We start from the raw sequence: 25906 nt of genomic DNA, 5'->3' as shown, positions 1-25906 counted from the left end.
ACCAGACTACCATCTTAAAACATAAAGTGCAGTCTAGTACTTCAAACATGATGTAAGAGAGAATGTGGTGTCATCTGTCAAAAAAACCCACCCAAACCTAACTATATGTTCTTCCAGGACATACTTAGAGCAGATATACTGAAGCAGATCTTGTATTTGGCAGATAACTGATGGACACACACATCATGAACAGAGCCCCTTTTCCTGTTGCTGCTGAATCTGTTCTCAAAGAAAAAAAAAATTACAACCAAACCACCAAAACCAAAAAAATCCCCATTTATTTTTCCTGGAAGGAAAGTAGTCCATAGAGAACCAGGATGTGCAGGAAGTTCACCTCCAGGAGTAACCCAGAGACATAGCAAGCCAAAGAACAGAGTTCAGTTATGCTCTTACATTGATATTAATGGAAGTTGAATTAGGTCCAGCATTAGTACAAAACAGTAGCTCTCCAAAGCACTGATAGAGCAGCCACTGTTGCCATAACTACCTCACTCCCAGCAGCACGCGATTTAATTCCTATGGTTAAATATTTACAGGGCAGATTGCATGATTTCAGGAGTTGCAGCAGCAGCTCACAGAATGCAAATCTGTCTTCAGGGTCCTCACAGAGGATTTCTGGAGTCACCCCTCAGCTTCCTGCTTCGTTGCTCCCTGCACACCTGGTTATCCATCTCGAAGGAGGAGCACAGCTGCCCCAGGAGGGAAGACAAGCTGGGAGCCAAGGGTGTCCATGGCACAGCCTAGGAAAGTGACTGCACCAGCAGGACACAGTCCTACAGCACCTGAGCAAGGCAGGATGGCGACAGTCACAGGTCGCACTGACAGTCCAGGCATCACCAGACCACAAAGATAGTGAGTTGGAGCCAAGGTCAAGGGAGTCTGGATGAGCAGGGGGCAGGGAGGACATGGCTGTACCTGCAGCACAGCTTCAGCAAGGACCAGGGACTTGCCTGACTACAAGGGAGAATCTTGGCCACAGGCAGAGGTCCCAGGCAGGCTAGGCAGGGCAGTTAATGCCTGTTGGTGCACCCAGTATATGGCACTGCCCTTGCACCAAACTGATATTCTTCTACCAGCCATCACCTAAATCACCCCGACCCACTCTGTAAACTTTAATTCTACTTCAGCTATATATGACTGCAGCAATTGGTATTTGCTGGAGTCATCCACATGTTTATAGAACTACTGAATTCTTTCATCCTGGTTTTGCATCATCCCTCTCACAGCTCTGACACTGAAGAAGCTTGCACATAGAGAATCAAGGGAAAAAAAAAAAACAAACCAAAACCCAGGCCTACAAAGATCTTGCAATGAAATCTCCAAGAAAACGTGTGCTTCACTATCTATACCACTAAAATACTTTTTAAATCTGAAACTGCTTCTGGTACTCCCCCATGACTTAGCTTTAAAGTATGGACTGACATGCATGACAGTGCTTTAAATAAGTGCATGGCCAGTTTACACGGCTGCATAGCATGTAGATGCATATTAGTTATGCAGTTAACAATTGCAGTGGTATTATGGTTGCACATTTCAGGCCCATATATAGCCTCTGCCAACATACTGTGACAAGAATTATGCATGTGCATAATGTTTTCCACCTCAATACCAGTTTGTCCCTTAGGAAAAATGACATGCAGACTCACTTTCAGATGAAGCCCTACAATTATGAAATTTCTCAGAGTAGAAACGTTGCAATTGTCTAGCTTGCCTGTGCGAATAATGCATTACAAAATCCTTTAGTTGAACTCCTTAGGAAGCACCAAAGAGTGTGAAGTCAGGGATCCTACCTAAAGCCTTCACTCTCCACACATCTCTGCTCCAAGGCGGCGCACAAATGCCACAAAATTCTCATCCAGAATAAAAGTTCACTTTGGCATCAGCAGTCAGAGGATACCATGGTACCATGGGATTTAAGAGGAAGTATGTTTACCGTGACAGATGACCACATAACTTCAAGGCATATGGTTGGTAGTCTGACTCTTGTAATGTTGCCACATACTCCCGTGCATGTTGGGTGCTGAATATTCCAAACAGGTTCAGATAGAAGTTGTCTTAAATTGAAACTACGTTCAGGCTTAAGGAAAAAGTGCAGTTTATTAGAAAATGAAATATCTTGAAAATACTTTCACAAGCATGTATACATATACATAGAGACACTATGGCTTTAAGTCTTTTGGACTTAAAACCACGCTTATCCCTATAACCTTAGAAATAAAAAAAGTCAATGTTTAAATTACAGAAATCAAAGTCACACATCAGCAGTAACATTTACATCATTACATTTGGTGCAAATTTCAACACAAACAAAACAGTAAAGCAGGCTTCAATAAAAACAATCATTTTTAAAATGTATGTTTTAATTAGAGGAAATAAAAATAATCTTAGAAGGTTCAAAATTATTCTGTTATAGGTTGAACACTATTGGAGAAAAGAAATTTGTCAAAGGAAACACACTGTCATGTTGGGGTTTGGGTTACCTCAAGGGCTGAATACTACCATAAATAAGTATTACTCACTGCTCCCTCCCAAACTAGCACTTTGATTACTTGAAACAAACAATTCGATATTGCAGAAATGCCAATTGTTCATTTATTTTGTTGTCCTCTTTTTCTGTGGGATTATTAAGAGTAAGGAATGGGGCTGGATTACTAAATACTGATAAAATAATAATATTTTAGACTAACTTGAGGAAAAAAAAGAAGGGAAGAAAATCTCCATGATATGCTTCTATTGAAAGGTCTTGTTTGTCTGTGCATAATATACTAGTGATATTCAGAAACCAGTAGAAGAGGTACTACATTCAGAAACTGACTGCAAGAGTCCAATCAGGCTGGTGGCCTGTGAGCATGACCAGTGCCAAGTGTTTACATCGACTTAATGCTGTGCCATGAAAATCCTTCCTTTCAATAGCCACATCCCCAAAAGAACCAACCGTAGTATATATGCTAAGTGTGGTGGTCAGAAAACATGTTTCTTACATGATTCTGAAAGCCCTAAACAGCAAACCAAACAGCTTTTACTCTAGACTGTTCCATCTTGGCTTTAGAAATACCAATAATGCTTCATTCTTCCAGCACAACTATGAGATATATTCAATTAATTTTACTGAGAACACTAAACTAAACCCCACAGCTCCTTTATGAGGTAGATAAGTCAGATTCTTTCCACTTTAAAGCAGAAAATTGAGGCACAGTACAGCTAGGTCCATGGCACTGCTTGAACCCAGTCCTTCTCCCAGTATGTTATTCTATTAAGAAAATCATATGTAAAAATGAATGAAGTAATACAGGTACACAAACAGATCAGTATTCCTACCAAAATACATAAACTTTACCTGTCACAGTTTACTTCATTCTATTGAAACACTGGCTAAAAACACAAAAGTCTTGATAAATGCAGTATAACAAAGTCTGAAAATGAAAACATTATGATAATGGTTGTATAAAAACCTGAGATGAATCCTTGGTGGACTCAATTCCTTTGGTGAACAGAATCTCACAGGCTTTTAAAAAACACGAAAAATGACATCATCTGATAAGACCATTATGACTGAGGCTGACGTTGCATTTGATAATGGGGCAGATCTGAAAGCCTTTACTGCGCTGGCTGCAAAAACTCGGATGTGAACACAGCTTCTGCATAATCCTCACAAACCTCCTGCAGCTCTGCTGCCACATCACACAGGGCTTCTTCTGTTAATTGCTCTGCAAGACTGAGGGAAAGGGGAGGGAAAAGACAAAAAAAAAGAAGAAAAAAAAAGGAGAAGGTTCAGAAAGTCAAATTTCAAATTCCAGTCATTCATTCCACTGACATCAATGCTCCAATTTCAAAAGGCAAATATCCATGTTTTTTCATTCTTTCTACTGCTTAGCCCAAAAAAATAGGTGGTATGTGTTCTGATGTATGTTGTGTAAGATACCAGAAATTCTATCCTCAGTCTGGTTCATAGCAAAGGACATACTTTGAGCTAAAGTGTTGAGAGATCTCAGTTGCTTCCTTTTTTCAAACTCTTAGATACTCACCCTGCTGTAGGAATATGAGTTGACATGCTGTCGTGCTCATCCAAAGGCCATTGAAGCAAATAGGAAGCTTCATACTGATTTCAGCTGCCACTGAATCAGGCCTTACTGAGAGCAATAAAGTTTAAGAAAAAATGAGAGGAGAAATTTCACTTTTCAGTGATCTCTGGAGCACTGTAACAGATGTTACAGGAGAGAAAACTATTTTAGTGTAAGAACCCAATTGCTTACTGGCCTCTTGAAAACTTCTCTTCAGTTTTGCATATATTCTAAAATATCATAAAGTTAGTCTGTTAGTCTTCCTAAGACCTTTTGAGCGTAACACAGGAGCATTTCTTTCAAACATACTGTTTTATGTAAAAAGATTTGTAATGCCCTCTGGTGGTAAGGATAAGTCAATGAAGCATGCTGGATATTCCGTTGCATTTCAGTTTAATTCCAACAACATGTATCATATGGCAGCAGTGGAATTCAGCTGTCAGGAGAGATTCACTACCATTTCATCCATCTGCCAGTCCCAAGAAGGTGCCAGTCCTTGAATTACCCATCCTCGCACCAACTGTAAACAGGAGTACAGTTTAGAAGGCAGAATGACAGTACTGAGAACTGACAAGGCATATTTCAGATAGATTCAAATAGAGTGGTCTAACCACAGTTACCAAAACCTCTGCCTAACTGGGCAAACCATCACCACACATGATTAACTTCACACATGCAAATAATCTCAAATATTGCAGGACGTGTTCCTGGAAACACTAATGTAGATGCCAAATGCTACTCAAATGAGCTGTATCACTGATTTCAATGCTACTACATTAAAAATGTGTGCAGAAGTTTAAAAACTCCTGGCCATTAAGCCTCATATGCAATCTGCCAATACAGACAATTGGGGCAAACCACTCCACGTGCAACCACTGGAGTTAGATTTTGTAATTCTTTCTTAATACTCCACAGTTCTATTGTTTTATTTCTCTCCTCCCATAGTCAGAGTCTTCTGATTTCCACTCTGTGGGGAACTGACAGACCCTCTATGCCAACTGATGTTGTGTGAGTATTCCTTCAGTTCTGAAAGAAGAGGACTAGCAAAGTTCAAGTTCAGGCTTTTTTTGGGCTGGGACTTTACAAGACCAGTAAGAGATTTCTCAAATTATATATATTGAGAACTATTCTAGGCAGTTGTAAGCAATCACCGAAGAAAAGTGCAAGGAAATTACAACCAGTGATATTTAGTTGCTATACCTGTTACTGAGCATACAAAACACTCAGGCTTCAGTGCAAGGGTGGATATTTCAGCTTACATTGCCCTGCTTGCTTAGCAGGCACTGAGTGTGATAAACAAGTTTTCTTTGACAGGAAGTGAACAGCAGAGAGACTGTTACTTATTGCTTCTTCACCTCTTTTATTTGTCCTGAGGGATGGTAAGCCACCTATGTTACACTTCCCGCACTGAACTCCATGAAGCATTAGGACTTGTGGAAGAGAAGGCACCAAAATCTGCACTAAGGCTAGTGGTCTCTTTTTAAAGAGTATCTACTGTTGTTCCATGAAACATCAATGTCATAATCCCTCACCACAAAGATTAAAACTTGCAAAGTTACTTACAGTGCTTTATTACTTTTTCACTCACAAATAGTTTTGTTTTCCTTCAATTTCCCTGTTGATGATAGTCTTCTGAAAATAACGAAGTCACCCTATATTTTACACAGTTGCTTGGGTGGTAACACCATAGAAAGATGTGAAAAATAATCACTCCTCCAGGTCATTCTGCTCCCATATCCTTTCCTCCCATGAACACCAAGTAGAAAAACAGTCCAGTAGGCTTCTGGCTTTCAATATGGAATTTCAATGGCCCCCTCCCAACTCCTTTCCCTGAAGGACAGAAAAACCTGTTCAGCAGCTGATACATACACATCAGAAACACAAAGATAGCTCACATACCTCTCAGCAATCTGCCATGGATTGAAACTGCCTACTGCCTCATGGGAAATAAGCTTTAAGTGATGCTTGTATCTGCTGTTATAATCCAGGATGCTCTGGAGCATACATTTTGGCACAGAAAGAGACACACAACCCTCTTTCTGTAGAGAATTCCAAGTCAAGGGCTGCAGAATGTCATTTCCAGACTGCAATTTCTCCTCTGCTGCTTTGTTTTCACCAGTACCGCTGGAAAAATAAAATAGTCGTTAAGCCAGAACTAGATTTTCAAATATCTTTTTGAAGGACCAGAAAATCTCTTCAAACAGTAACCACAAATTTCTGTAATGAAGACACACAGCTAATATGCACCACAGCCTAGTGTAGGGCCGAATATTCTACTTACTTGCCATCAAAAGGCTTTTCAAATAAAATGTCCATTTCTGGCTCTGTGCATCCAATGAATGTGGTTATTTGAATTGGAGGAGGAGATGTAGGTCTGTCAGCAATCGATGCAATTTGCTGTTCTAGAAGGAAGAAAATAACATTTAAAATTGTTTCTTTGGAAGAGAAAAAGTAGAATTACTGCACATAAGTCCTCTTTGTGAGGACTTTTGCTTCTTTTAAGGGGAAGTCTGTCAGATAAATAAAGTACTGAACCCCCTAATATGTGTATTCAATGTAGAATTTCCAAGAGCTCAGTGTATTAAAGCTGAGCATCTTAGAAATCCTACCTTTAGTATAGTTTGTTGTGTCAGTGGATAATTCTACTGAAGAGATAGAAAATACCACTCTAAAACTAGTGTAGTGTATTGAGCTTGGCAGTAAATCCAAGACATGGGAAAAAAAATCCAATAAGATTTGGGCTAAGCCTTCACCAGTCTTATTCTGAGATTTTCCAACTGGTGTAAAACAACACAGTTCCGTTAAAGTCAGTCTGTGATCAGATACTCAGCTTGGAAAATCAGTGTAGCTTCACTATTGTACTCAATCTAATAGTAAGATAAAGAACAGATCAGAAGGATGGGAAAAACAACAAGCATAAGTCATCCTTATTAGCATGGCACTGTGGCAAACAATATTAAAGTATGTACACTTATGTATGGAATCATCAAGCTATTGTTTGGAATGCTACCTTTCATTAGTGAACAATTTCCAACTAATATTACTTCGGTCCTTCTCAATTAAAAATTGATGTGAAAAGTTAGTTATTTTTCATCTGAAGGACTTTACATTGGTTCATTTGTTTTCTATCCAATAAAAACAAGCAAGAAAAATGTGATTAATGTGAACTGGGAGTATCAAAATCGTGGTTTTTCTTTCAAGGATTAAATACTTTTTGCTGAAGCACGTTGGAGAGTAAATTCTGTAGAGAAAAAGTCCAGATGTTCTGAGGCTGTAAAAATTAAACTTGCATGTACACTACAAGATCTAAAACCAGTATCACCATCACTTGAAAGGAATAAGGAAAGAGAAAAATCTTCTAAGCTTAAGTAATTTAGTATTATCTTCTATGTATTGCCAGAAAAACCTTAAACTGTCATGGGTTCAGTGCTATCCTAATATTTACCTAACATTTACTCTTGAACTCTAAACCATTTAAACCAATAGTTTATTAAAGTAAAGGTGGGGGGAGAGGGAAATGCGTGAAGCAAACTAGAAGATAAGTATCTGCTTGCTCCTGCCTAAGCAAATTGACAGCAGGACAGAGACTTTACACCTTACCTCAGCCTGTGTACTCTAAATAGTTTGGAAATCATTAGCATGAAAATGATTACTGTTAAGTAATTAATGGTATTTCAAAGAAATCAAGTCAAATGAGAACACACTAAATACTCTTCTCAAGATGAACATTTAGAGATTTGCCAGTCTCTCTCTCAAAATGAAGACAGACAAGTCATGCAGAGCTTAACAAGAAAACAAGTGAAGTGGCTTTAGGATTAGACGTTAGTGGCTTTAGGATTAGGCCTCAGACTTAGTAAATTAGCTGTCCTCTGCACTAAAATCAAGTAGTGAATTGGAGGGTATATACTTATGGAGTATCACCTTCACTGCATAAAAATCATTACATTTTGGTAGAAAACATTTAAGCCAAGGAATGCAAATGCCTAGAAAAGGGCAACATTCAAAGTTACTTGATGATTGGAAGAATGTGTCAAAGATTCCTATGCTTCAGGTAAATTGCACTAGCAGTGTTTTCCATCCAAATGCAGCCCCAACAAAGGCAAGTAGGAAATGGCAGCCTGTTCTCAGAAGAGATTCTTCCCCTTTACAATATTGATTTTAGAACTAGATTTTAGAAACAGTCCTCTGAAAGGAGCACCTATAGTAAAAAATGTGTCTGGGTGGTGTTATTTGATCACACATAATCAAATTATTTTTACTTCACAACATGTGAATTTAAAGATACAGATTACAGAAAAACCAAGTTGTATTAAAAAGACACTTACCCGTTTTGTCTTCCTGGGCCCAGAACTCCAAATCACTGTATACAATGTGGGTGAATCTCCTGCGTACAGCCTCCTGGTATCTCTGCGTTTGAACACACAAATTTCATCAATCAACACATAGTTAGCAGCTCAGCTGTACTGATTGTTTTGACCCAGTCAGAAAGCAGGTCATGATCCACTGTGGTCAAAGTAGGCTTATTTTGCCTAGTTAACACAGAAAAGCAGTAAGGGTGTGAAATCACAGATACTCATCTCATTCAAAATGCCATACTTGAAGGCTCAACTAGTTGCCAGTAGCATGACAACTGCTCCCATTTCAGCTCAACACAGTTAGCCAAACAACTGAAGGGCCCTCAGCTGTTCCTGCCTTACTACCAACAGTGAATTCAAATGTATGCTTAAGTGCCTCATATGATAAAGACACTGCACAATGTAAGCTTCATGCTTCCAAGTAACAAATAGATTTCTAGAAGTAAATGGCACTAAACTGTAGATCTGCGTTACAATAAATTTCATTGAACAGGAAGGTTGAAATGGGACTTGAGCCAGAAACTGTGTATTTGTCTGACTTTCCCCATGTTGCCCTGTGAAATATTGTGGATTGTCAGAGCATATTTCCTAGAGATGCTCATGCTCCTGGAATACTGGGATCCCGGAGCACACACAAAAAAATCATATTCAAATATTTTCCAATCTGTGAGACAATCAACATAATTGCTATACTGATTGTCCCATTCACATTACCCAAGCCACAAAGTCTTGAGGTGGGAAGCAAACTCAGGTCTAAGGGTTCTAAAGCTAGCAATAAAACCATTAGGGCAAACATTCTTCTTCCATTCTCACACTGTGTTTCGCTGGAAGCGCAAACTCCTTCCAAGTCTTTCATTTCAGGCACTGACCCAGTCAGACCTTGCTCCATTTAAGAACGTAGACACTTACAGATGTTACAACTTACGGGTAGTAAACTAGAAATTAGCACCAATGAGACGGTCCAAGAGAGAAATCTTACTTCAATTTCTTCCACTCTTTCCAACATTGACTCCAGACTGTGAGTGTCAGCCATAGGCAGAGCCTTGGTCTGGAGTCGCTCATGCTGCTCCATGCTCCACAGTTTCTGAGCAGTATCTTCCAAAAGATCATCCAATAGCTTTTCACTCAGAATATCTGCATTTGCTGCAACCTGCTATTAAAACAAAACAAAAGACCACCAAAACCAAACCACCACCAAACAAAACCAACCAACAAAACCAAAACAATCCCCCCTGGCAATGCAAGAAAGAAAGGAAAGAAAAAAAACAAACCCAAACAAAAAAGCCCCAAACAACTGAGGGGAAAGAATGCTTCAAATCAAACATTTCTTACAGCAGCTCATGGAAATAATCCATAAAAGTTGCCATGCAACTTTTCCATTCAATGAAAATCCAAATAAATTCCTGTTTTCTCTTGACCCATAAAATAAGCCAAATCAATAAAACCAGCTTATTATGTTCCTACCAATAAAACCAATGAATATGGAAAAAGCTTGCTACACAAATTTGTTCCCAAATTGAAGACAAAACTGTCACAGGTTCAGAGATCACCCACGAATTCAAAAACGTGAAGCAAAGGCCTTCATCTTACAAAACACTACACACACATTTAACTTCTCATACAAGAACAGCCTCAGAGCAGCTACAGATGGTCAAAAGTAAATATATAGGACCCAGGACACAGCTGTAGCTTTCAGTTATGTCCAATTTTGCCAGTTAGCAATTTCACTATTCATTTACCTGTATTACTTTATAAGAAAACATCTTTCCCCTTAAGCCACTGCATGCATTCAAGGTCACATCAAGCAAAAAAAACAACACAGAAAAAAGATGATGTTAGAAAGAGCTTTTTCATTGTTTCATACTGTTTGTGGTTACCAAACAATACTTTAGAAGGCACATTTTTAAAGATGTGGCTTATGTAAGTTGAAATTGCTAAGTTTGGGCAATCAGTACTACACTTCCAGATGCATTCTGCAATATGGCAAAGATTAAAAGCTATCTTACATGTCAAACAGTTTTTCTCTATGACATACAGATAGAATACACCTTCTCATATGTACGAGTTAAAAGGTGGTTTATAAATGAAGAATCCTTCAAATGACAGTTTGTTTCCAAGGAGAGACTGCTCTTCTAAATAAAATGTAAAATCTCTCACAATAATAAAAGCTTTCTGTAGTACTAGTCAATATTACTAGTCCAAATTTATTTAGTCATTAAATACGGTATTATAAGAATTATTAAGCCAATCTTATCAAGTTCAGTCACATTCAGCATGGGACTGTTACAACCACTCAAAACCAACTTAAAAACACATCTACTTGATAAGAAGCTAACAAAAAAAAGGAAAATTTAATGCAGCTTTGCCGAACTCCATTACAGTAATTCAAGGCCCACACACTGAAACGGAAATACACTCTCCAAACTCTGTTGACTACATAAATATGTCTTGAAAAGTTGAAAAGAAACTGTGTTGCCCCTATATAAATCTTTTTCAGCTCTAAAGGCATCCTTCAAACAGTGGTATGAGCTTGACTGTACTACCTGTGTCCTATCTAACAGAGGTTCTAAGGGCTCCCGTACTGCCTTCTCAGCTCTGTCTGCATACTGGGTTGGAGAAGCACTCCGTGACCTATGCAGAAAAGAACAAATGACAAATGCCATCCTGAAACTTGGTATGACAACAGTATTTTAAAAAAACTGCATAAATATCCTTTTCTGGGGACTGGTGAAAGTGGTGAGGAGACCATGTCACGTCTGATGTCACATCTGGCATCATTTATTAGCTCTTCAAAGCAAATAATTACTTTTGTATTTTTTCATTTCTCCTTTGCTAAGGTCAGTGAGAACCTTCACTCTTCCTGAAGTTTCTGCTTCAGGCCATGCTAGTCTTAAAAAATAAAACAGTAGCATAGAGGGTTACAAAATGGACGTTTTAACAACTGAAGAATGAAATAATGTGATTCTGAATATTAGTTTAGAAAACTTGAAAACACTTTAGAGACAAAATTAACGCTGACTTTAACACCATATACACCAGGAAATTCTGTTGAGAACCAGGGATCTTTAGTTACATTTTTGCTACTGGCCAACAGGCAAGTTCACTCACAAACACTGCCCGCAGAGACAAGCTCCTTTCTTACCATGCACACTGCTTAGTACAGATCCACCAGCTGGATCAGCAGGTGGATCTCCTGCCCCAACTGCCACAGACAGTAGTTCCAAAGCTAAATTTGGGGAGCCCTGGTCTACAGTGTGCCAAATATAGCTTAAAATAAACAAGCCTGCACTCTATTACTGGCTAGGACAAAGATATATATTCTGTCTTTTTGGAACAGGGAGATAATATTTCCCTTCTTAACATGGTGCTGTGAATACCCCTTCTGCGTACTGTGTGTTTCAGTCAATGCCCTGCCTGGCACAGTTTGGATGGTGACTCCCAGACAATACTTCCACCTGATCCAGAAAAAAATCATAAAGCAATGGCTCTTCCCAGGCTGTATGCACGAGACCACTTTGTGCCGACTGGGAGAAGCATACAACTAGCAGATAGCAACCTGTGCTGTGCCACCTGCCTTCATGGTCTGAGAGCCATGCTAAATCCATCCCACCTACTAGTACAGATACAGCAGAGTTTCCACGGGAAAGCAGCATAAAGACAAGTTCTACTCTTCTGTGAACATACCGCTTTGGTGTAACAGGTGGGTGTGCAGGGTTTGGAGACACGCAGGGTATTCTGCTCTCCTTAGCAAGTCGTTTGTTCTCTTTTAGCTGAAAAGCTATAGTTGTCTCTTGAAATCGGGCATGCTTTCCTTGACGCTGTATCTCTCTTGATTTTAGAGATTTCGGTGTTCCCTTAAAATAAACACAAGCACATTAAAAACACATATTCCAGTTGTTGAATTTTTAAAGTATTTTACATTCTGCTTCAGAATTTGTCTTGAAGTCCTGCCTGCTGGCTTTGTTGCACAGTTGACACGTGATTCACAGGGAAGTATAACTGTGCCTGAACAGAACATATGCTTAATTCTACGACTCTTATCTTTGCAAACAGTTCCAAGATTTCCAATGTTGCCCTTCATGGGAAAAAAACTTCTTTTCAAATTTTCACAATTAGACTCGATGTTAACTTGGAATAGTTCCAAATAGGTTTCCAAGGTAATATTTTATTCAGCCATGAAACTAAAATATCACCATATTTGTATTTACTACAAGAACACTTAGACTCATCCCCTCAGTATGAATTACTGAAATGCTTAACCTTCCTGCTCACAATCTGCACTGATAGATATGGGAAGCAGTAAAAGTTACATATGTATACCTCTATGTTACTGTATCAATCTGATTTTCAAGCTGAAGGTAATACACTAAGGGAAAAGAAGGGGGGGGGGGTGTGTATTTGAATTATTTTATGACTCCCGTACCTGTGATTTTGCAGGTAATAACACACCTTTCTTCTTCAATGGGACACCTTCAAGCATGGGATCTTTTTTCACAGCTCTAGCTCTCAGCAATGCATCTGTGCTTCTTTGTGAAGTGGCATTTTTCTCTCGAGCCGGTGGTTCACTGTCTCCTTGGAATTTATTGTGCAATATCTGAGCACAACTGTTTGCCTTCTGAACTGCTGAAATATCTGCAACATGTATCAAAAATAAGCTTTCAACTAAGCATTCTTCTCGCCCTTTCCTAGGGGTAGGAAGAAATACTTACTATTCTAGTAAAAAACGGTACAAGGTATGAGAACGACACCTCAAAGAAAACCAATTAATATAGGTTATGTAATAATTTAATAGGCTATAATGTCTTATATGAGGTGTCAAAATACTTCAGGTGGTAAATTTATCTCACAACACCATGAAAAAGAATATATGAATTCCTTTCATATATGAATTTAAAGAAAAATAAAGTAATTTATTTTTCAATAAATAAATCATTGAAATGGTTGCATGGTAAACTAGTATGGAAAAAACCCAAAGTCTTCAGCTTAACAATCAGTTAATGTGTGTCTACGTACCGAAACTGTGATTACTGGGCAGAAGACATTGACATTTATGAACTGGCAAGAATAAAACAGAGCCACCCCTCTCAGAAGTGGAGAAACTGCACAAACCAAGGAAATTCTGAGCCAAGAGTGCAGTTAATCTTTTCACTGTAAACAGTTAAGCAACAATAGCTTTGTTGGAGATTTGCTAACAGTCAGCGACTTTGCACGCCAGAATAATGTATTGATACAGAACTACCTAGGTAGGTATTTGGAAATATTCTGTGTGCACCATTAATGTCAGCTTGTAAACTGCAATTTAGGTATATCTGTGGAAAGCCAATCCAAGTTCAACCGACACTAAAAGAAATGGACAAAACCAGGAAGAACATGATAATAATAACAACATAGTTATAAGGAGGCTTATAAACGTGCAGCCTGACGTTCTCAGGGAACAGCTGAAAAAATGCCTACCAAGGCTGCGTGAGTCTGAGGCTACATATGAGCTGTTATGCACTTCTGACTGACAATACCCAACATACTACAAAACTGAGCTGAGGTGGCAAGTTAACTGATAAAAATGTATTTTAGAATTCAAAATACAAACCAGTTGAGGGACTCCTGGCAGCTGGAGGTTTTCTAGGTTCTTGGCCGTGTTGTCTTTTTAAAATGAGACTTTTGTTTTCCCCTTTTGGAGATATAAGCTGCTTTCTGGATGGAAATGTCTCCGTGTTCCTTGGAGATTTGCCCTGAGATGATGAAATACACTTCTTCACTTTTTTGGGTGTTTGTTTCTTTTCCAGCAGTGAATCCAGATCCTGCACCATATATTTAGAATTTTAATTACTCTCTCAGTAAACCTGATGTAATAGTGAGAAGAAAACTTCAGAGATTCTAAGTAGTTGGAACTTTTTTGGTGTGATTTTGGTTTTTGTGGTAGTGATTATTCCTGACAGCTTGTTCCTGCAGAAGCTTCTTTATAGTATTAACTTAAATCCTACAGAAAAGACTTGTGGTTTTGTATTTACAATTGACTCCCAGTAAATTATCTGCTTACAGCATGTTCAAAAAGAAATGGACACAAAGGCTACAGACAAAAAAAAAAAAAAACAACAAAAGCCCACACGACTCAGGGAAGACAGACATGTCTTCCAATGCCAAGTCCAAACTCAAACAACTCTATCTCCTTTGCAATTCCCAGGCAGTCAGCACTGTTCCTGTTCTCATAAGCAGTTCAGAACAGTAAAAATAAAACCACAGCTCTTACAGTTAGAACAATATTTTAAGGAAAATATCTTATGGCTATTGCATCAGTTGCTTTCATTCAAATTAATTAAAATACTGGTTTCATAGTAGTTCAGGTTCCATAGGTTCTTACTTTAAAAAAATAATCGTGTAGGTAGGAATTGCAGCAGGAAACGTGAATCAGAACTTTTCTATTATACCAACATGTTTTAAGACATCAGATATCACTAACAAAAGCCACTTGAAGGGCATCAACAAGAAGGGCATCAGGTAGCTTCCGTGTTCAGGATGCAAGCCTATTTTACACCACCATAACTTAGGAACATTAGGAACACGTTTATACATGTGAAAATACAGACTTAAAAAAAAAACCAACTAACAACAAAACCCCTCAAACCCCAGTTCAATATTCTGCCATTTCATGAACACACAACATAGTTTACAGTTTTGTATTTCACTATGTCTTTTCTGCCTTAGCAAAACCAAAGTGTTTTTTCTTACTTCAACTTGCAGCAAAATATCTAGGATAATGTCAGAAATGGAAGAATCCACTTCTAGTTTGGCAGAACAGAGAGAGAGTTGTCGAATGAGACTGCCCAGTTCCTTGTAGTGGGTAGGAATCTGCTGCTCTGTTTGATCTGTAAACTGATTGGCAAATGCCTGCAAGGCTCGTACAGCTCCTCTGTGTGCTGCCGCCAACCTGGACACTGCTCGAGACTGGAAAATGAAAAATAAATGCTTTAATAGCTACAGTTTCTATCAATATTGATATTATTTGAAGAATTGTTACCAATATTTCATGGAGAAACACTCAGGCTTGGGACAATTCTGATGGATATGAGGGCATTTGTGAGACAAAACAAAACAGGCATTTAACTAACCTACTTAAATGAGTACTACACACCAGTACTCATATCAAGTATCATGCTAGCTTCAGATAAAATAGCCTGGTTCTAATGTATTCAGATGTTTCCACTACCTATGCCAGAGTACCGTAGTCGTGGGCTTGACCGTGACGTGCAACAATTGCACAAACATAGGACGCTCTCCTTCCTCCAGTTTTTATTACAGAATAAAATACACATGTTGGAAAAGCACAAGAGAACAGGACAGTACTGGCCAAAGAACAGGCATAATCTCAGTACTATCTTTCTGAAAGATGCTGGTCAGAGAAGAAAAGCACAAAGAGGCTGACAAGACTAAGTGACATCAATGGAAAGTTAAAAAAAGTAGGCAAGAGTAGAGCACACTGTTATTCAGAAAAGGAAGTGGAATGAAGAAGGAATTAGGAGCCACATAAAAACAGACCAACAGCCTTCCTTTTTGGTTTACTGTAGATGGGCAAGAACTGAGGAGAAGAGGGGAGCAGCAAAGGCAGTATCAGACCAAGTGAGACATAGTTCTGTGAGAATGAGATGAAAGGTGCAAGATACAAAGAGAACTTCCCTTCTAGAGAGGGCTCAGGTGTACTCTAGACAAACTCAATTAGCTAGAAAGCTTCCTGTCAATCAACTACTTACAGCCTGAAGGATAATTACATCTTACCTTTTTCGTATGTTTGATTTTATGAGGACTCAGTTTCTCTAAATCATCCTGAATTTCTTTTACCTGTTTATCAAGAAATAGGGGAACAGGGGAAGGTCAGTCAGAATGAGCTCTGTGTCTATAAATGAACAATTAATCTTCACTATAATGTCCAAGTCAAAGTCTACATTTTCCAGCGGTGATGCTCATCTCTGTCCAGTCACGAGAGAAATCAGTGAAACTAGAATGCTATGCAAGTTTAGAGATAACCAGATCAAATTTCTCTTGTTTCAGTTCGTTTCTGTCAAAGTCATCACAACAAGCTAACTGCTATGCATCCCAATTCAAAATGCTGATTCCTACCTGTTGCTGGAGTACATAAAGCATCCGAGCTGACCGTGCAGCTTGTTCCCGTCTCCTAGCGCAAACTCGTTGCTCTTTATCAGGATCTAAAATTTCCTTCTCTCCACCTAAAAAGCATGAAATGCAAAGGTTTAATTAATTTAAACCTGCGAAAATCCCTATTAAGACATGATAACAAACAAAATTTAGCAATAAGCCTCTTTCACGCAGAACTAATACACAAGGTATCGTATTTGCAGGGCTCCCTCGAGCAGTAATGCAAGCTAGTTATTTTAACTCTGCATCATGTTTCTATCTAGAATTTGACAAAACATTCTTATATAACATAGCTTATTAGTTATAGCTTCCAAAATAACATGTGACCCCTTAGTTTTATGACAGTACTGCAGGTAAAGCACTCAGAGTTAGGAATAGTTAAAATTCCAGGTAGTTCTTACAAAAGAACCAATGTGATGTGTACTGGGGCTGGCTGGGATGGAGTTGGTCTTCTTCACGGTCACCAGTACATTGCTGGTTTGGATTTATGACTAAAACAGCGTTGATAGCATGCCAGTGTTTTGGCTGTTGCTGAGCAGTACTTGCACAGCACTAACTATGCCCTGTCAGTGCACAGCCTGGGTGTGTGCAAGAAGCTGGGAGGAGACATGGCCAGGACAGCTGACCCCAACTGACCAAAGGGATGTTCCACACCATGCTCAGCAATAACAACAACAGACGTTTGGGGGAAGGAAGGTAGCCAATGCTCACAGGTTAGCTGGGCATTGCATCTACTTGTGGGAGGTAGTGAGTGATTGCCTTTTCATCACTTGTTGTTTGGGTTTGGTTTTTTTTCTTTCTTTCTTCTTCCTCTTTCCTTCCCTTACTAAACTATCCTTATCTCCACCTGTAAGTCTTCTTGCTTTTAATCTTTCTATTCTCTCCTGCCAGAAGGAAATGAGCACAAGCATGTGGTGCTTCGCTGCCAGCCAGGGTTAGCCCCCAACACAGTGTCAGAAAGCACATTAATCATGCTACTGCACAGCTGCAAACCAGGCGAGTCAGAGTTGTGAAACGAAGTTTTACCAGCTCTTGCCCCCATTCTCATCACTGATCAGAATGTGGTTAATTGTGATACCGCTTTTTGCGGTCTGAATATCTGGCCAATAGGCCTACACACACCAATACTTTTTTACCTGCATTATTAAATAGCCCACCACTAAGGTACTATCATTGCAGGTTGGATTGGAACTCACCATGAACACTCAGAGATATTAAACCCTGCTATTGCTTAAACTGGCTAACCATTCTAGCTTCTATATACTTTTGAAAAAGATAGATGGTTCTCAAAAATCCAGAGCTAAATACAGGTTCTAACCCAAGCCAAAAAAACCCCCCAAAAAACACCAAACAACCCCAGAAATAAACACAAATCTACAATTCCTACAACATGACAATTGTTGAGTCTTACACCTTTTTTAGTCAGTTCTTCGATTTTCTGGACATAGCTCCTCAACTCCTGGTGCAGCCGTCGGACTTCCTGCATTCTTTTATCTTCTTTTTTGTTGATGTTTGGCTTGGGGTCTGGCCCTGTGCCATGGCTGGGTAGAGAGCCCAGGCCAGCCGTTATTAGCATTTCCTCGTTTGGTGCGTAGAGATAAACTTTAGAGCCAGAGGTGGCAGTCTCCACTTTGGATGCCTGACCAAGTTTCTGCTGATATTTCAAGCAAGTTTGAGACTTGAGTGCATTTTTATTTTCTGAGCTTTCAAATACTTCAGCCTTCTGCTGTTGTGACTGCTGGGCCAATAGTGGTTCACTGGCAGCATCTCCAAACACTCTCCGTTTCACTTGCTCTTCAAGTTGTCTTCGTTTTCTGTCCCTTTTGGCTAGCTGAATAGCCAATTTTAGTCTCTCTTCAGATACCACTGAAAACATGCTGGAGCTTCCCATGCTGGGGTCCTCACTTCCAGTGAGATTTCTCTGATTATTGGATGCCTTCAGTTTTTCTATTATAATTGGACGGGGGTTAGAGAATCGGAGAGCCAAGTTCTCTGGAACTGCAGGAACATTTCTATTAAACTGAAGCTATTCCAAAGCGTTAAAAAAAAAAATAAAAAATCTAATGTTACACACAACACTTTCCACAGGGGACGTGCCTCTAGTGCCGAAAAGTAAGGAAAACAAATCTTCTTTCATACTAGAAATGCATTCTATCGTGATAGTACTTCTTCAATGCATGCAAGGTATTCCATCCACTCACACAAATACCATTATTCAAAATTATTTTGAATTAAGCATTTAGATCATCTTATAAATTATATTTACAGATATGGTTTCTGGTCTATACCCTTATGAAAACGCAGTGTCAAGATTATGTATGACAGCATCATGAAAGCGAGTATGAAGATAGACAGCCTGCTAGTGAGTGTCAATCTCAGTTGGTCATAGTCATCTTTTTGTAACAATCACAAATGAAAGCCAATTCAGCATCACTGCAGAAGTCAAGTAATACCTGTGTTTGTAAAGCCTTTGCTTTGTTCCTGTACAGCTGGGTAGCGAATGCAAATGTAGCATCAGACATAGTTGGCTTGCTTGGTCCCACTACACAGGCTTGATGTTGAAATTCCAATTATTTGTCCTTTCCTTACAATGACAACTATAAACATAAGAAGAATCAAACATTATTTCTGCCTCTCAAAAACAATCCCAGGTCTGATGTGAATAACAGAGAGAGAACCAGCCTGAGGAGGCATGTAGAAAAGGAAAATGCATTGTGTACTCACACGGCTGGTACACAAATCCTGTCATTTAAAGCAAATTTTACAATCATATCGTTCTTTTACACCCCCCCACAGAGAGCTGAGGAGCACCACTACAGACGACAAGGCTCACACCATGAACCGACAAGAATATTGCTGCAGGACTTTCATAGCTATTATGTACCTAAAAGGGAAATAGTATACTACAAAGATAAGAAAACAGACTAGCACGACAGCCTAAGGCAGTTCTTAAGGTACACGGTCTGTCAGTGTCAAAGGAAAGCAGATCAAGGGCACGCTCGCGCCTAAACTTTTGCAGAGACGACTTAAAGGCGATATGCGGAGGCAGGCAGAAGCTCGTCTCCTTCATCTGCCTCTGGGAAATAAAAAATGAGCAACACCCGACACATAACGCTGTTAAAACTCTCTATCGCGACTGAGGCTTTGCCTCTGCTCCTCACCTCGCTGCACACAGCTGCCCTTGGGCCTCGCACGACGCGCCCCTCGCGAGGGGGCTCCAGCCGCACAGCCCGCGCCCGGCCTGCCCCACGTCCCGCCTCCCCTCACGGCATCCAGACGGGCGAGACCAGCACCGGGAACCGCCCCACGCTGCCGCTGAGGGAAGGAGGACGGACGATAGAGAGGCCCAAACCCACGGTGACACCTACCGAGACGCTATTCAAACCCGCTCCTGGCGACCGCCGCCGCAGAGAACGCCGGGAAGGGGGTGGAGCGGCGTGGAAGTACGGCGGCCTCCGCGGGGCGAGGCGGAGCCTGGCTCTTCCCGCCTCTGTCCGGGTCCGGTCCGGTTCGGTCCCGTCCCGTCCCGTCCCTCGGGCGCCATGGGCTGGGAGGAGAAGCAGGTCCGCGGGTACTCTGAGTTCATGCACACGGCGCAGCGCTACCACGGCCGGCCCATCTTCGCGCTCTTCTGCGGTGACAAGGATGCCGAGGGCAAGAGCTGGTGCCCGGACTGTGTGACGGGTGAGACCCGCGGGACGTCCTCCTCCCCGCTGTGTGTGTGGGGAGGGCTCGGTGGGGAAGCGCCCTTCGTCCTCGTAGGGCCCCGACGGCGGCGGAGCCGCCGCAGTGGCGGCCTCGCGCTCAGCGCCGCGGGGACCGTGCTGCCTGTGCCCTAGCCCCGTGCAGCGCCCGGCGCGGAGCGGCCTCACGCCACCCGGCCTCCGTTACCGGGGATCGGAGCAAGCTGGGGCGGGTCCCGGTTTGAAGCCCTCGCTGCAGTTGCCGAGGCCATGAGTCCCACCGGGGTGTGGGCCGTGACCGAGGGTAGCTAAAGTGTCTTTGCTGGCCACGTTTCACTGAAAGGCACGTGAGGTAACGTGCTGTAAAGACAAGTCCCTTCGAGGTTGAACTGAATTCTGCACAGCTCGTGGATAACCAGAGGAAACAAAACACAGATCTCCACCTGAAGCAGGCAATATTAGTTAGCAACCTTGCTGGTCAGAACAGATCTGTGTCATGCTGTAGCATGGTAAAAGTATCAATAGAGTTCTTAAAATTATTTTCCAGCTGAACCGGTTGTGAGGATGGAACTTCATAACATGCCTGATGAGTCTGTATTCATCTACTGCCTAGTAGGAGACAGAGCCTAGTAAGTAACTGTTTTAATACCAACAACCAGCAAAATTTTGCTGTTTCTGGGCTAGAGGTTAACTAACCTGTTGGAAAAAGTGACTGAACTGTCCTTTTCTGCAAGGAATGAAGCATTGGTTTTTGAGTTCACATCCCTAATGTGAACTATCTGCATGTTTGCTCCAAGAAGTGGGGTGGGGTGGTTATGAATCATCTTTTGAAGGAATTTTAACATGCTAACTTCAAACTGCACCTCTACAAGCTGTGCTTAACCCTTTCTTCCTGAACAGCTGGAAAGATCCCAACAATGAATTCAGGAAGAATCTGAAATTAACAGGAGTGCCTACGCTACTTAAATATGGAACAGTAAGTGATATATTTTATGTTCTGGATCTACAGGCATTCAAATCGGAACCTGGCAGGAACTTGTGACTTTAAATGAATTAGTCACGTGTGTTTTCTGATACCCTCTCTTTTTTAAAAAGAGCAGACAATTAGGAGCAATTCTGCTCCCACCTATGCACATTTCCTGGCTCACATAGGTTCCTCAAGAGAAAGCGACTGTGCTTTCTGCATAACGTTGTCTATAATAAACAAAAAGGCAATATGTGAATTTAAAATGCAGTGGTTGAGAGGCAGAGAAAATTCTTAGTAATATACTGTTAGTTTGCTGACTTGCAGCTCCTCAAACTTAAAACAAATCCAAATGCTGAATTACAGGAGTGAAGCTACATGCAGCGTAACTCTTGATTCAAACGGAGTGCAGCTCAAGTTTTAACTTGTGCATCCTATCTAAATTAGCAGTTACTTTCTCAGAAATGCCTCTTCCAAGGCCACAAAACCTTCAGGCATTTTCCAGTTATTCCTACCTTGCTTGTTCTACCTCACCCTCCCCAGAAAAACAATTGCTGGAGTATGGCTAATGTTAGTATGTACAAATAGCTGTAGCCTAGAACAGGTTTTTGAATCTTAACTTTTCTTTCAGCCTCAGAAGCTGGTTGAAGAAGAATGTTTTAAAGCAGAGCTTGTGCGTATGTTGTTTACTGAAGACTAAGTCCTCCAGTAGTCAATCATTTCCGAAGACATTAATCTCAAGTTGTTTGTGGTGTCCTTTCAAGGAATCCTTAACCTTTTTTAGAACTTTTATGGTTAATTACTTCTAACTAGTCAAGATAAATGTCATTAAATTCTAGGTCCCAGTCCTTCACTGAAATCTTGCAACAAAACCCCTGTACCTTTCTTTTCATGTTAAAATAAACTTGAGTTTGAAAACAGTCTCTTTTCAAAGGAGCTGTGCTCATGTTATGAATGGAGAGCGCAGCCTACAGTTACTGAAGAGAAAGGCTTAACTGCTGTTATACCTTTAACAGTGAGTAAGGGGTAGGGGGTAGGAGAAACAGAAGAAACTCCTTATTCTTCCTAAATCTGAATTCACATAGCTCCTGAAGGTACTGAATGCCAAAATGTTTACTGGTTTATTTGTTCAGTCTAAGTATGATAAGCTGAAGGCCAACAAGTCTTGGTGTCACTGATCACGTATTAACAGTTGCAGTACCTGCTCCTACAAGGCTATCAAATATAACATGAATGCAGCACGAATACAACCTAAAATATGAAATTTAAATCCCTGGAAACTGCTAATATCTGTGTTCTTACAATAAAAACTATACAGGAATAAATGGCAAATGCTTCTCCAATCCTGCAAGCATTTACACCTTTTTTGTAACATAAATTGTTTTCACTACACATCCTAGAAGAGCAGCCACTACTTCACTGGCAGAAAGCCAAGATTAAAGTAAGCTGACTGTAATGGAATAGATACAGCTATAGCCTATTTCCTTCTGCTGAGTATCTGCAAAGTTTATTATTACTTATCTCTGCTCCTCTCCTGCAGTCCTCTTGTCGCAGTTTGTTTTCTATCTGTAAAACATGCTGTAAGGAAAACTCTGTATGACCCCCAGCAACAAGGATTACCAGGTAAACCGAAATAACAAGTAATAGCTCAGCTTGGTTTCAAGGCAAAAATCCACAATTTAGATTTTGTAGAACACCATTACTTTAACTTTGTTCATCCTGCAGTTACAAAAAGCGGTACATGCGGGAGTTCTTAGCCACACTTAAAATACATCGTTATTCTCCAGGGAAAATTCCTAAGAACAGACTTGTGAACTATGCTTTTTGTTATTTAAATGTCAGCAGTGTCAGATTTTTTTTTGCAAAATCAAAGAGGAATCAATAATTACAGTAATACTTTTACAAAATTGTCCATGCTATAAAATAAACTGCAGAGGAGGTTTTTATCAGTCTTGCATTTTTAAACAAGATGAAAGAAAAAAGTCACTTAATAAATAAAACAATGAAACGTACACCCCCGAGAGCCAAGCCCATACAAGGGTTCCTTCCTCTCCTAAGCACTCGAGTTGACAGAAAGTAACCTCATTGCCGTGCTCCCACATGGTCTCATTTTACAGAGGTGTTGTTTTGTTGCTGTTGCTCTGCAAGTGCTTGCTGGAGGCGCATTCTTTTCCTGGAATAGTGCTGCCAGTGAAGAATCTGCTGCTCATCAATGAATTTGGCACACTGAGCATTCACCAGTTCTTTGCGGAAATGTTCATACTGGAGCAGCTCTAACATATGCAAACACTGCGGATACCTGCATTAAAAATAGAGGTACTTTAATATAGGTTTTTGCGAGATGCGTTAAAACTGGAGTCTCCAGGAATTCTGCAGTTCTTTATTTTAGTTCTATCATGCATGTTTTTTACTCAAGTATCAAGTCACTGAAGACTGTACATATTCCACACCTTGTAACTCAGTAACTTCAGTATTAGGCTAGGAAACAAGAAGTCCACTAACAGCTTATGAATGTATATACATGCTTGCTTAGAGTAGCTTTTCTAATGGCTAGATTTCACTAAAGCAAATACACAACTACAATATCCATTTCCAGAACTCAAACAACATAACCAAGAAGGAGTTTGCATACTCGCAAAAATGCAAAGACATCCTTTGTTTCATGTAAGCATCAACAATGCAGAATTACTCTTAAAATGTACTCACTGGGCCTAACTGAAGTACCATAATGGTCAATAGTTTTATGTTCAACAAATGCTAAAGTGCAGATGAAGGCTGCAAAGGGAAGATTCCATGCACAACCCGTGAAAGACAAATTTTCTATTCTTGTCTATTGCTACATCTGCACTGTTGGAAAACAGGAAAATTTATGATGCATACAAACACAGCGGGGAGGACAAAGGTAAGGTTACAGGCGGAAATCAATTACTGACGTGCTGCTGTACAGAACATAACAGAAGGTAAACAAAATCATTAAAATGCAGCAACCAAAGTGATTTTAACACTTACTTCAGATATCTTGCATATTCAGGTTCTTTCCAATAAAGTAAATATTTAAGATAATTTACAAAAGCTTTGTCTTTGAAGTAGCCTCTTTGTGCAAGAACTGAAATAAAATGACAAATAAGGAATTGTCAGTCATGAAAAAATCTGTCAAACTTGAAGAATAATTATTCACAAAACTATAGAGGCACTTTAGTCAAAATTTCATGATTAGAACCAAATTTTTATAATTAAAAATTAAAAAAAAAAAAAGGAAAAATATATTTTTATGTCAACATACAATAAATTAGTCTCATCTCCCTTACAGTATGTATCTTTTATAAAACACCAAGGAAGAGAACAGCTTTTTCAAACAGGAAATTTTGACTGTAGCATAAAAACTGGAAGGGCATTATGTATAGTGCCTGAAACTATTATTAACATAAAAGTGAAATTCTGTTTTCAGATAAAGGAATACTGTTAACTTGACATTACTTTTTAACTACAGACCTGAACTTTTTTTTTTTGATCCACCGGATGGATGCATTATTTTTTATTTCAACCAATGAAACATTTTACATTTTTAAAAACTCACCTGTTAGAAATATAGACAAATTAAATTATTTACAGACCACCTTTATGCTATGAAAGACCCACTCCCTTTTCTTTGTTTAGCCCCCTCCCCCCTGTTTAACATTCCCAGTAATAATAAACAACATTAAACTATACTCATTCCTCAAGATCTCAATAGTTACTGTTAGGTACTCACAGTTGAGGTAATTTGGATTTGCCAGACACTGAACAAACTCTAACTCCAGCTGGAACCGAAGTCGATTTCCTGTATCATCTGACAGTGAGAAAAGCAGTAAGAATCTTCTCGGTTTAAGCCATACAAGTAGAGAAAACGTGTTTAAACAGGAGAAACAGCAGTAACTCCCCATAATAATACGGATTAATTTAGCAAAGCCTTCATTACATCAATCGGCGTTTGGCCTGCATTAATAAACATGCTGGGGTTTGTTTTTACGGTCAAGTAAGCGCAAAGAATGGAGGAATGCCCGCTGACACTTGGCTTAGAGTGAAGGAAAAGGGAAGAGCAAGAAGCCTGGCGGCCTCGTGCTCCCAGATTTGCAGCTGAATCCTGCATCACGGACAAATATTAATAACGGGGTCGAGGTGTCACCCGCGAGAGCTGTGTCCGCGTTCCGGGAAGGCTGCACGCTCATGGCCACGACTGCGCCCTCTGATGCCGTCCCGCGGCCTCTCGCGTTACGGACGGCGGCAGCGGAGCCAGCGAGGGCCGCGCCCGGCCGAAACGGAGCACAACGGGAGGGCGCGCGGGGTGCAGAAGCTCACTCCAAGCGCCCTTCTCCGAGGAAGCGGGCTCAGAACCCGCCCCGCACCTGCCAGCCCCGGCTGCCGCGCGGTCGCGCCGCACCCAGCGCTCCGAGCGCCCCTCACCTGTGTCCATGGCGGCCCGCCGGGCTGCGCCACCCGCCAGGCACAAGATGGCGGCGGACGGCAGCTCGGCGGTGAGCAGCACCGAGGTATGCTGGGAAGGAGGTGGCGGTTGCCCGGCAACGGGCCGGGCCGCGGCTGGTCGCGCTGCTGCCGCTCGCTTCAGAGTGGCAGAAGTCACACTTCGAAGTACAAACACGGTGTATTTTTAACGACCAGAGGTCAGTTTTAGAGCGACCTCTTCACTCTGAAAAC

At 40.6% G+C, this 25906-nt stretch overlaps 3 protein-coding genes across 6 annotated transcripts; 1 reads left to right on the top strand and 2 right to left on the bottom strand.

Moving 5' to 3' along the window:
- Positions 1–1304: 1304 nt before the first annotated feature.
- KIAA0753 (KIAA0753 ortholog) lies at positions 1305–19827 on the bottom strand. 3 transcript variants are annotated; one of them, XM_030472954.1, is made up of 15 exons: positions 19726–19827; positions 19018–19161; positions 17978–18590; positions 16529–16635; positions 16187–16249; positions 15143–15358; positions 14004–14214; positions 12840–13048; positions 12101–12270; positions 10960–11047; positions 9396–9569; positions 8387–8468; positions 6343–6463; positions 5961–6185; positions 1305–3715 (listed from the first exon to the last, which is right to left on the bottom strand). In XM_030472954.1, the coding sequence occupies exons 2-15, from the start codon at positions 19084–19086 to the stop codon at positions 3598–3600; spliced, it is 2466 nt and encodes an 821-aa protein (XP_030328814.1). In that variant the 5' UTR covers positions 19087–19161; positions 19726–19827; the 3' UTR covers positions 1305–3597. The 3 variants fall into 3 exon arrangements, with proteins under 3 accessions (XP_030328814.1, XP_030328815.1, XP_030328816.1); XM_030472955.1 differs by having other exon boundaries at positions 9396–9566; XM_030472956.1 differs by lacking the exon at positions 1305–3715 and adding an exon at positions 5587–5891.
- Positions 19828–19876: 49 nt separating this feature from the next.
- Positions 19877–22145, top strand: TXNDC17 (thioredoxin domain containing 17). The gene is made up of 4 exons (XM_030472959.1): positions 19877–20248; positions 20795–20876; positions 21148–21223; positions 21843–22145. Exons 1-4 carry the CDS (start codon positions 20107–20109, stop codon positions 21909–21911), a joined length of 369 nt encoding a protein of 122 aa, XP_030328819.1. The 5' UTR covers positions 19877–20106; the 3' UTR covers positions 21912–22145.
- Positions 22146–22313: 168 nt separating this feature from the next.
- MED31 (mediator complex subunit 31) lies at positions 22314–25752 on the bottom strand. Of its 2 annotated transcripts, XM_030472958.1 has the most exons (4): positions 25655–25752; positions 24963–25040; positions 24221–24317; positions 22314–23510 (listed from the first exon to the last, which is right to left on the bottom strand). In XM_030472958.1, the coding sequence occupies exons 1-4, from the start codon at positions 25662–25664 to the stop codon at positions 23318–23320; spliced, it is 378 nt and encodes a 125-aa protein (XP_030328818.1). In that variant the 5' UTR covers positions 25665–25752; the 3' UTR covers positions 22314–23317. The 2 variants fall into 2 exon arrangements, with proteins under 2 accessions (XP_030328818.1, XP_030328817.1); XM_030472957.1 differs by having other exon boundaries at positions 22699–23510; positions 24963–25722.
- Positions 25753–25906: the final 154 nt, after the last annotated feature.

The sequence above is a fragment of the Strigops habroptila genome (assembly GCF_004027225.2).
Source record: "Strigops habroptila isolate Jane chromosome 13 unlocalized genomic scaffold, bStrHab1.2.pri S16, whole genome shotgun sequence".
Lineage (NCBI taxonomy): Eukaryota > Metazoa > Chordata > Aves > Psittaciformes > Psittacidae > Strigops > Strigops habroptila.
The sequence above is the reverse complement of the archived record's forward strand: the minus strand, read 5'-3'. Positions and strand labels throughout refer to the sequence as shown.

Excerpts from the sequence above, each read along its gene's own strand:
- KIAA0753 (XM_030472954.1), bottom strand. The coding sequence starts at position 19,086 with ATGTCTGATGCTACATTTGCATTCGCTACCCAGCTGTACAGGAACAAA. Across the intron at positions 8,469-9,395 it reads AAAGAGTGGAAGAAATTGAA|AGATACCAGGAGGCTGTACG; the intron begins GTAAGATTTCTC and ends GTTCAAACGCAG. Across the intron at positions 6,464-8,386 it reads GGCCCAGGAAGACAAAACGG|AACAGCAAATTGCATCGATT; the intron begins GTAAGTGTCTTT and ends TCTTCCTTCTAG.
- TXNDC17 (XM_030472959.1), top strand. The coding sequence starts at position 20,107 with ATGGGCTGGGAGGAGAAGCAGGTCCGCGGGTACTCTGAGTTCATGCAC. Across the intron at positions 20,249-20,794 it reads GTGCCCGGACTGTGTGACGG|CTGAACCGGTTGTGAGGATG; the intron begins GTGAGACCCGCG and ends ATTATTTTCCAG. Across the intron at positions 21,224-21,842 it reads CGCTACTTAAATATGGAACA|CCTCAGAAGCTGGTTGAAGA; the intron begins GTAAGTGATATA and ends CTTTTCTTTCAG.
- MED31 (XM_030472957.1), bottom strand. The coding sequence starts at position 25,134 with ATGGGGAGTTACTGCTGTTTCTCCTGTTTAAACACGTTTTCTCTACTT. Across the intron at positions 24,318-24,962 it reads AAATCCAAATTACCTCAACT|TTCTTGCACAAAGAGGCTAC; the intron begins GTGAGTACCTAA and ends ATTTTATTTCAG. Across the intron at positions 23,511-24,220 it reads GAATATGCAAGATATCTGAA|GTATCCGCAGTGTTTGCATA; the intron begins GTAAGTGTTAAA and ends TTTTTAATGCAG.